This window comes from Populus euphratica, unplaced genomic scaffold, assembly GCF_000495115.2.
Source record: "Populus euphratica unplaced genomic scaffold, PopEup_1.0 scaffold2535.1, whole genome shotgun sequence".
In the NCBI taxonomy this organism is placed as follows: Eukaryota; Viridiplantae; Streptophyta; class Magnoliopsida; order Malpighiales; family Salicaceae; genus Populus; species Populus euphratica.
In genome coordinates, this window is record NW_011502361.1 from 1405 (window position 1) to 11341 (window position 9937).

Sequence of the window (9937 nt, forward strand, 5' to 3'; positions counted from 1 at the left end):
AAACAACTTGATTTAACATGGGTTAACCTTCCAAAACTCGTGACTTTGGTCATAAGATTAGAGTAACCCCATAAAAATTAAATCAAAATAAATTATAAAATTCAATTCCCAATCAACCCAATATTGAATTATAAATTTGAAAAAAAATTAATTAAAAAACATAAAAAATTACTCGAGTTAACTTAGGTTAACCTGTTAAACAAAATTCTTGGGTCGGGACTTTAGGATAACCTAATAAAAAGAATAACAAAACAAATTATAAAACCTAATTTTCAATCAACCCAAATTAAAAGATAAAATTATAGAGAAAAGTCTATTATGGAAGGGAAATAGAAAACTAGAGTCAATTAAGTTAATTTGTCAAATCCATAGCCCGTGTTATGAGAGTGAAATAACCTACTAAAAAAATAAATCTAATATTGAATGATGAAATTAAAAAAATATTGATTGAAAAAATCAAATAAAAAATATGAAGTTAAAATGAGAATATAACAACCTAATAAAAAATAAATTTAATGTTAAAAAATACAATTTATTATAAAAACATTAATGAAAAAAATAAAAACAAATATTATTTTAATAAATAATATGTTACGAAATTTTAGTTTTTGTTGTTAATAATTAATCAATAACAATGTGAATGGGAGCGAGCGACTGATCAGCCAAGCCACCCTGCTGCACCTCTCATGTCACTTCCTTTTCTAGTGTAGCAACTAGAAATAGTTTTAACCGCTTTCTTCTCGGAAACAAAGCTATAGTGAAGTGCAGAGATGGCTTATAGAGGGAGAGGGAGAGGACGATTTGGAGGCGGTGGTGGTTTTAGCTATGCAAGGCAAGAGCCCTTTGATTTATTTCCTGTATGTCAGCCTTCTCTTTATTTTTATTTTTTTGTTATTTATTCTTTGCTAGTAATTCTTTTGATATAATTTTGCAGTTTAAACTTAGTCGGTTTAGTTTGAATTATGTAATTTCTTATTTAATTTATGGGTTTTGAAAGTTGTGAACTTTCGAACTATGGTTGCAATGATTCTTTTATGGAATTTGTTAAATAGACGAAAGACAGGCCAAAGAGGAACTTGGAAGTACTGGGTTCATTTTTGCTGGATTAAAACTTTTCTTAGAAGTTCATTCGGGAAAAAAAATAAAATCATTCATATGATTCAGAGTTGGTGTGTTTCTACGGAGACGAAATGAACTTATCTTTTGTGAATATTGCAATTTTTCTCTTAAAAAATATCCTTGTACTGTTTATGTTTTGGCTTGTAAGGCATGCATCTTGTGTTTCTGTTTTCCAATGCAAAATGCATCGATTGCTATTATTCGATAGAGAAATGTAATGGGATGTCTTTCTTTATGTTGTTTTCCCTGAAAAAGAAAATTTTGCTATTCCAGGAAATTGAATTACCTGATCCCAAAAATGTGAAGGAGGAAAGGGCATTAGTTGTTTGGAATTCAAGGTTAACAAACTATTTCAAATCCTCTCCTTGTTATCTTGAGGAGATTGTTTCAAAGGGTAAGCATGGAACTCGTAGACCACTTTTTTAGTATCTTGTTTCCCAAATAAGTAGGTCAATCATAGAAATCTGAGATTTTTCCTTTTTGCTTGAGGATATGGGTTTTGACAAGATATTACTGGTGTGTTATTATTCTTATTCACTTCTTGTGTTGCGTATTTGCTGTAAATTGTGTATGGTTTACCTTTTAGTCAGTTCAGATGGAGTTTTATGTTTTTCTCCTTTCTTTCAAATGTTCAAACTTCAATTAGGCAGAAGAAGAAGAATACACATTTATTCCTGAGAGGTTGCTGAGTGGTTGATAGCTCTGGTTTGTAAAACCAGTGTAGTTTGCAAAGAACATTTGGGACTCAAATTCCTCTCCCCTTTTCTCGTTGAATGAATTAATTCCTTACATATTTCTTATAACCAATTTCGATTATGAGAACAGATCACTTGTCTTAAAATTGGAAGCTAAAATTACTTCTGGTTTCTTGATTCACTATTATCATTACTATACACAAAAAGGTTAGGATATCAAACAAGAACCTGATTTAGCTAAATACTCTGGACACTGTTCAATTTCTTACATCTTTGACACCATCATATTACCTTTTTTTCTTTAGTTCTTTCCATTATCATTGATCTCTTGGCTGTTTTTCCCTGGAAGTATCATGGTTGTGGTATATTGAGATTGATCAGTCAAGTTCATGAACTATTATTTTTTTAGGGCAGCTGACTGGCTAATAGTTTAGGGACAAACTCTTAAAAAATCAATTAGCATCAAGCCTCTACCTGCATACATATTGAAAATATTTCAAATATGTTGGTCTGAAAAACTTATCTTCAAACCCAATTAGAGGACAATGTGCCTGGTATTAATGAATATTGTACTTTTAAAATTAAGATCCACAGCTTCCCATTTGTATGAAATTAGGGGAAAAAAACACTTCTTGCTGGTCCATCCTCAAGTGTTTAATCTTGATTGTTGTATGTTTTTGACAAGAATGTTTAACTTTATGCGTCACTTTTATTAGAGAGTATTTAGCAATGTAGTCATAATTTTAGTCCTCTATCTTGTGCACACGAACTGGGTGGTGTTTTTCTGCCAACAATGTTCCAAGACATTAAGTGGCCTAATGTATGATGCTTTACAAATTTTCATTTCCTCTGAATGTGATATCAGAGATCCAGAGCATGGACATAGAAAGATTTTCAGACAGGGGGAAGCCAAGGATCACATCAGAACGTGATTCACTTGACCAATTCTTACAGCTCACGTCTAAAAATTTTCCTAAAGAACTGATTGGAGGTTTGCAATCTGAAATTACAAAATATGAGAGCAATGCGTGTATTATGCATGTTTATATGTTTTCCCCTCTCTGTTCAATGGTGCTTCTAATCATGCTAAGAGATTCTTTATGCAACGATAATCAGGTTTAAATAGGAAGCGGCCAAACAAAAAAGTGAAGTGGACAGCAGGTGAGATGTGATTTGGTCTTACTTTATTTACTCTCATAGTTGTTTGTGGATGTGGTCTTAATCCAAACTTCCTTTCCAAATGAGAAAAACTGCAAAGTCTAAATTCGTCTCATGCACTCAAGGCATGCTTATAAATCTATTAGAAAGATGGATAGAGGATCTGATCCCTCATGCAGATAAGCTGCTCTCCCTAGGGGATTGGTCGGGAGGCTCATTTCTACAGTAGCTATAATAAGTGAAATTGACATCAGTATTGTGGGTTTTTTTTTTAGAAACATTATTGTCTATCTCACTTATATTAGATATATACTGGATCTAATATTGACAGATAAGTCTTTAGATTGGGGAATAAGGCATAGTTGGCTATTCTTTTATTCTCATACAAACTGTATTTCATATTTTTCTCTGTTTCACATATATCTGGACCTTGTTAGCTGTTATGCAGACAGCTTCTTTTGAAGCACTCGGATTGTTATTGTTTCTTATTTATGATCCACTAGATTCCTTGACAATATGCATTTATGATATATCTACAAGCTGTCAAATAGACAGCAGTGCCGTTGAAGATGATTCATGGAAGGATAGCCAAACATGTAAAGCGTTACACTTTTGGAAAACTTTCTTGGTCCTTCGATTTTATTCAACCATAGTCAGGAGATGGATGATATTAAGTTGCACCACAATTATACAGTCATCCTATTATTTCATACAAGCTTTGAAATAATTGTTTCTTTAAAAGAAAACATGTCACCCACTATTTAATTTGTTTGTGGCTGAAGTTGGGTTTTCTTGGCTTTATGAGTTGTTTGAGCTTGATTTTATATATGTAGGAATTCTAATGAATGATATAAACAACTAATATAAATTATTAATTTTGATCACACCTGCTGGTCGTCATAATTTGAAGAAACTTTTTTCCTTGGCTAGTGATTTTGATGGGTTGCCTATGCTTTACACAATCTGATTGGGTAATTTGTGATTTGCTACCTTGTTGGTGAGTGACATCTGTTCTTTAGAATTACCCACACTCAGCAATTCTTACAGCTAGAAGATTTGTTGAGTATCTATTTAAACTGATTTAGATGTTTGTATGATAGACCTGCTGAAGTTAGATATGTTCGAGATGCTTTTGTTCTTCAAATCTTTATTCAAACTGATTTAGATGCTTGTGTTGCAGACTTGAGGAAGTTGGATGATTATGAGAAGCGTGAATTGATGTATGAGGTAAAAACCTTCAATCATCTGCCAACCTGCTACCTACACTATTTGGTCAAAAATGACTGCAACTAATACTTCTGACAGTTTACATGAAGCCCCTATAGAATTAAGTTTTTTTTCTTGTTTGATTCTCCTTCGTTTTTTGAGTTAAAATCAGAAGTTTTTATACCACATGCCATCGTTTGCCTTTATGTGGTAATTTGTTGGTCAGTTGGTGATCCTTTCATGCACTTAGGGCCAAGCTGAAAAGGTTCAAATGGAAAAGAAAGAAGACGAAGACGAGGAAGATGAAGATGAAGAACTGGAAGAACCTGATGATGAATATGATGATGGAGATTATAATCAGGTTCCCTCAGCAAACACAGGATCCTGTGTATATCTATTGATTTTGCATCAGCTTTTTTCTTGCTCTTGAGTAGCTTTGATGATTCAGGATTGTAGCATTCTTTGTCAGCCTCAGCTATCCCCATGATATAATAACATCTCATTTCTATGCCATATAGGCAACTTGTTATGCCATCACCAAGAATGGTCAAGAAATAGATGTAAATGGTACTAGGAAAATTGCAACTCCGTTTGAACAAGATTTTTTAATGGAAGGTATTCCATTCCAGCGTGTAAATTAATTCCATTGAGATGGACTCTCTGACGAACACTGTCTCCATGATTGTCAAGTTAAATGATTGCATGATCTAAGGAATTTAAATGGATAATCGCTATATGTGGCTCATAATAAGGGAGTCTCCAACTAGTTTTTTAATGATTGGAAAATAACATGACATATGTCTCGCATCTCTCTTTTGACCAAATAGCATAACATTGGAAAAGTTGGAGGGTTTAGTTTTTGAATCAGCTTCTACAAATAGGTGGCCTTGTTTTATGTGTAGACAGCACTCTAGCATCTTTAATGAATTTGTTTATCCCCTATTGGAGCAGATGTAGCGTGCCATTGGTTGGACATTTGCAACCTCCTAGTTGCCTGCAGGAATTCCAATTAAGTAGCACTATGAGAAATTTTGTTGAAAAATATAATATTTAAGTTGCTAATTTGTACAACTAAAGTTCACTCATTAGCTATCTAAAGTTGAGCATATATTACGAGATGGGAAATGTTACGATTCTGTGTGGATTCTAGTTTAATATGAAATAATGTAAGAGATCTGTTCAAATAGGCTTGTGCATCTGTAAAAAGATTCTTGATTCTGTGGTGATTTTATTACGAGATGGGAAATGTTACGATTCTGTGTGGATTCTAGTTTAATATGAAATAATGTAAGAGATCTGTTCAAATAGGCTTGTGCATCTGTAAAAAGCTTCTTGATGTTTGTTAGAGGGGGCAAATGTTTTTATATGTGACACTATATACACCCAACTTGTGCATTCTTAAAAGGCTTCAAGATAAACTTATATGTTGGCAAGTAAATGTTTTAACAAACTGTTATCCACTCTATGATCTCGCAGAACATTGATTTTGATGATGATGAAGATGATTATAACATGGAGGATGACAATGCTGGTATGCACCTTTTCTCAAACTTGAATAGTTTCACCCACTTCTGTTGATGGTACTCAACTTCTTTTTTTTTCCTTGGCAGATGCTAATACTTTGTAATCTTGCAGATGAGGGTATATATTAGTTGCCTTGCCGAGAACATTGATGTGTCTTTCTCTGTTAAGCAGTTTGCAAGTTTAGCAAACTGGACCGTATTAGAAATGGTCGTTGTCAACTGCACTTGGGAATTTTCAGGCTTCATAGACATACAGCAAGTGCTGCTTTTCGGTGATTCCCTTTTTGTAATATTGACTATTGTGCAATGTTTTCTTGATTGAAAGATGCTGCAGAAAATGATGTGAGCTCAAGGAAATGGATATTTGGTTGTACATTTTATTTACATGAGAATCAATACTGCTTGAGACACGAGACTTTTGAGCATATGAGTTTTGGTGTGGTTTCAAGCATCCAAAGGAGAAAGCTCTGTTCAACCTTGTGACATAATATATATTCAGGATTTGTTTGAGTTACGTTGTGATGTATTTTTATTCCATTCTAAACTTGGTCATGGACCGAGAAATCCTTGGAAATCATGTTGACTCGATCAGGATCATAAATTAAATTATCTGAAAAGCATATGACACCCCAAATAAGGCGATGCAATCTGACAATACCTGCCTTAGCTTTTCACACTTTGACATGTCACAATTTTAGTCACAAAAAAAGGGGGCCTGGAGGAAAGGAAGGCTGGGTGGTCAGAGTCAGACTCACTGCTGCCAAAATATTTGTGTTTTTACGAGTTTTTTCCCGCATTGAGGAAAAATATTTCTCAAAATAGCACAGCTTAAGCGCAGCGCCGGTCACAGCTGCCTCTTTTCTTTCTACACATCAAATCAGTGACACGCACCCCGGGGGGGGGGTTGCGGATGATGATGCCGCCCCCCTCCATCGGAGAACATTCTCACATTTGTAATTTTCTTTTATATGCAACCAGATATTTTACTAGACCTGGAAGTTGCCACGTGGAATTATTGAACTGGTAGTGAAGAATATACCACCACGTGTCTTCATATGGTGCGAGTTTTCCAAAAAAGAAATTATAAAAAAAAAGCGAGTGAGAAGGAGGAGAACGTGAGGGGCACTCATTGAATCATGTAGAAATGTTGGGAGGAGATTCAATGAGAAAGCAAGGCACCACATCATCAATCACCCCCTTGATTTGGGGCCCACGAATTATACTCTCTCTCTCTGTCTCGCTTTGAAAACACTATAAATACCCCCCCTCTTCGAACCAAAGATTTTCAAAATAGAAGAGAAGCTAAAACATAAGATAGAAAAATCCGAAAGGAAAAACAAAAGAAAGAAGAAATCAACGGTAGTTATTTTTTGATCGAAAATGTCGTGGCAAACATATGTTGATGATCACCTGATGTGCGACATCGAGGGTAACCATCTGACGGCTGCCGCCATCATCGGCCAAGATGGCAGTGTGTGGGCTCAGAGCGCCACTTTCCCACAGGTGGTCTTTTCTTGATCTGTTTTGTTTTGTTAAATTGTGTTGTCTGTCTCAATATTATTTAGATTGAGATTTTATCGGATCTGATTCATTACTCTTATTTAATCACAATTATTTCCTTCCTTTGTTTCTCGTTTGGATTGGTCATTGGTTGTTGTGTTTTATTGAACTAGGAATGATGGATTATTTAAGGATCTGGCCTTTTCCAGTTTTAAATTTTTGAGAGGTTTAGTTAAGTTTTTTTTTTAATCCTTTTTTGTTGCAAATTGCAATCAACTTTTGAAATGTGATGCTTTTGTTGTCATTCAATATTATTATTAACCTTTCTTTCTATGTTCTTGGTTTTCTTGATTCGAGAGAACAAAATCGGTTGATTGTTTAAAGATGGATTTTTTTTTTTTTTGTAACATGGTGCATTTGGCAATCAGTTTGTGATTGGCTCTGACTTTTAAGGATAAGGAAAGCGCCCCATTAGCTGTAGGAAATGGTTTATGATAATAATGTATATATTGTAAGTGGATGCGCGTTGTCAGAGTTAAATGGATTGTGGACTTGGTTTTGCTTTTCATATCATTCTTAAAAGGATGATTTGAATCTTTGTTCTGATTTGTTGTGTATAAACATTCGCATGCAGTGAGAATGTTAGCTGAAATGCTATGTGGCGTCTCTCTCTCTCTCTCTCTCCCCTATGATTTTTCTGAGCTTGTATTTAATGTTGTGCCATTGGACCTGCAAAAAACATTTTGTTATCATTTTATTAGTTCTTTAACCATTGTTTGTATTGTGAATACAGAGTTTTGATTGTGCTATTCTTTTGAATTTATTGTCACTATTTCTTCTGTTGTTGAATGCCCTTTTCTTGCTGGATATGGTTTCAACTAGTTGATAAGCTGGAGTGGTATCGTCAGTTTTCTTTTCCTGTTTCATGTGTCATTGACCTAAAGATTTATCACTGGTTGTTTATAGTATAAGCCTGAGGAGATTTCTGCCATCATGAAAGATTTTGATGAACCTGGATCTCTAGCCCCAACTGGGTTGCACATTGGTGGCACAAAGTACATGGTGATCCAGGGAGAGCCTGGAGCTGTGATTCGTGGAAAGAAGGTACGACATTATTTCTCATTTCTAATGCTAGGTTCTCATTCACCATGAGATAATTCAGTAATTGATATTATTTTTTCATACTTGCCGTGATTTAGCATGATTCATATTGTTGCCTAGATTTAGCCATTTAAAGTAGTGACAACTGTGTAGTCATTTAATGAATGACATGGTTTGGTGTCAACTTTACGAGGATGCTTTAAGTTGTGGAATGCTATTGTGTAACACATGACAGAGGGTAATGCTGGTGTCCCAAGATAAAGGCCTTTTACTTTGAATCTTTAATCGTATTTAAAGCTTAAAATAATTCGTACAAATCTTTAAGTTTATGCTTGTTGCTTTATCATGATTAATGTGCTTATAGGGTTTGATCTTTTCACTTTCCATTTTCTTAACTCAAGGATTCGTTCCATAAAGACTCTTCGTAATGTTTTTCTGCTATTGATGATGTTAAGAACTTTCCCTCCGTTAACTCATTGTCTTGAAATTCATTACTCCAACTCCTTGAATGAATAATACTAAATCTAATAGAATTTAATTTTTTGACTACCTATGCAAGTCCTTACTACTTTGATCGCATTTTCCCAGTCTTTATTCAAAATTCTAGAAATATTGAAGGCTGACCCAATCTGGTTTAGCTGTGGCTTGCAGAAACCAATTTGTAAGGACAAGTTGGATTGCAATTCTTGAATGTTATTAAACATGTTCTATGATCAGGTGAAGTAACTTCATCTCACATCTCAACGTTGTTACGTCATGCATTTTTCAGGGTTCTGGTGGCATCACTGTGAAGAAAACCGCCCAAGCTCTTATTTTTGGTATTTATGATGAGCCATTGACTCCAGGACAGTGTAACATGATAGTTGAGAGGTTGGGTGATTACCTCCTTGATCAGGGCCTGTAGATTCCGTCTCAAGATTGTGGTTTGAGAATGCTGTTTTTCGGTTTGGGCTTGCATCTGGCCATAAATTAGCATTAATGATTTTGCTGCGAAATAATGGTTTGGGGACCGTGACAGTCATTTATATGTTTGATCTTTCTTCTTGATTCCTTTCTTGTTTTCTTAAAATATATGTATTCATGATCATCTATGCTATGCTGGCTTGAATCAAGTTTGCCATCTCTAAAGCAAAATGCCAGTTGGGTATGTTTTGTATCAAGATAATTGTATTTTATATATATATTCGAAGAAGTTTGGTATTTATATGCACATTAACGACTTTGTGTGAATTCAGGGATAAATTAGATTATTGGAACATGTTATGATGTGGTTTAGATTAATTTTTTTATGTAAAAAAATATCTAAATATTTCTAACTTATTTTATAATAATAATAAAAATTAATTATAAATTCAAAATATGATACACATTGAGCTATATTTTTTTAAAAATATCAATATAATAATATATTAGATTGTTTCAAGTTAATCTGTTAAATTTTTAACTTTAATTATGAGATTTTAATAATTTTATAAAAAATAAATTAAAATAAATTTTAAAGAACAATTTTTAATTAACATAATATTGAATGATAAAATTAAAAAAAATATCAAATTAATTTTTCTTACTTTGATCAATTTGCCAAACTAATAAGTAGGGTAATGAGAGTAGGATAGTCTAATGGAAAGTAAATAT

The 9937-nt window shown here is 33.8% G+C and overlaps 2 protein-coding genes across 4 annotated transcripts; both read left to right on the plus strand.

The window, feature by feature from the left end:
* Positions 1-602: 602 nt before the first annotated feature.
* LOC105119106 (DNA-directed RNA polymerase III subunit RPC7-like) lies at positions 603-6215 on the plus strand. Of its 3 annotated transcripts, none has more exons than XM_011017203.1 (9): positions 603-857; positions 1375-1513; positions 2680-2805; positions 2931-2975; positions 4153-4199; positions 4429-4539; positions 4697-4793; positions 5655-5709; positions 5814-6215. In XM_011017203.1, exons 1-8 carry the CDS (start codon positions 771-773, stop codon positions 5660-5662), a joined length of 660 nt encoding a protein of 219 aa, XP_011015505.1. In that variant the 5' UTR covers positions 603-770; the 3' UTR covers positions 5663-5709; positions 5814-6215. The 3 variants fall into 3 exon arrangements, with proteins under 3 accessions (XP_011015505.1, XP_011015506.1, XP_011015507.1); XM_011017204.1 differs by having other exon boundaries at positions 1393-1513; XM_011017205.1 differs by lacking the exon at positions 4697-4793.
* A 667-nt stretch (positions 6216-6882) lies between these two features.
* On the plus strand, positions 6883-9512 carry LOC105119108 (profilin-4). The gene is made up of 3 exons (XM_011017206.1): positions 6883-7204; positions 8168-8305; positions 9072-9512. The coding sequence occupies exons 1-3, from the start codon at positions 7082-7084 to the stop codon at positions 9204-9206; spliced, it is 396 nt and encodes a 131-aa protein (XP_011015508.1). The 5' UTR covers positions 6883-7081; the 3' UTR covers positions 9207-9512.
* Positions 9513-9937: the final 425 nt, after the last annotated feature.

Coding starts and splice junctions, on each gene's coding strand:
- LOC105119108 (XM_011017206.1), top strand. CDS start 7,082: ATGTCGTGGCAAACATATGTTGATGATCACCTGATGTGCGACATCGAG. Junction 7,205..8,167: donor AGAGCGCCACTTTCCCACAG/GTGGTCTTTTCT, acceptor GGTTGTTTATAG/TATAAGCCTGAGGAGATTTC. Junction 8,306..9,071: donor CTGTGATTCGTGGAAAGAAG/GTACGACATTAT, acceptor TGCATTTTTCAG/GGTTCTGGTGGCATCACTGT.
- LOC105119106 (XM_011017203.1), top strand. CDS start 771: ATGGCTTATAGAGGGAGAGGGAGAGGACGATTTGGAGGCGGTGGTGGT. Junction 858..1,374: donor AGCCCTTTGATTTATTTCCT/GTATGTCAGCCT, acceptor TCCCTGAAAAAG/AAAATTTTGCTATTCCAGGA. Junction 2,976..4,152: donor AAAAGTGAAGTGGACAGCAG/GTGAGATGTGAT, acceptor CTTGTGTTGCAG/ACTTGAGGAAGTTGGATGAT.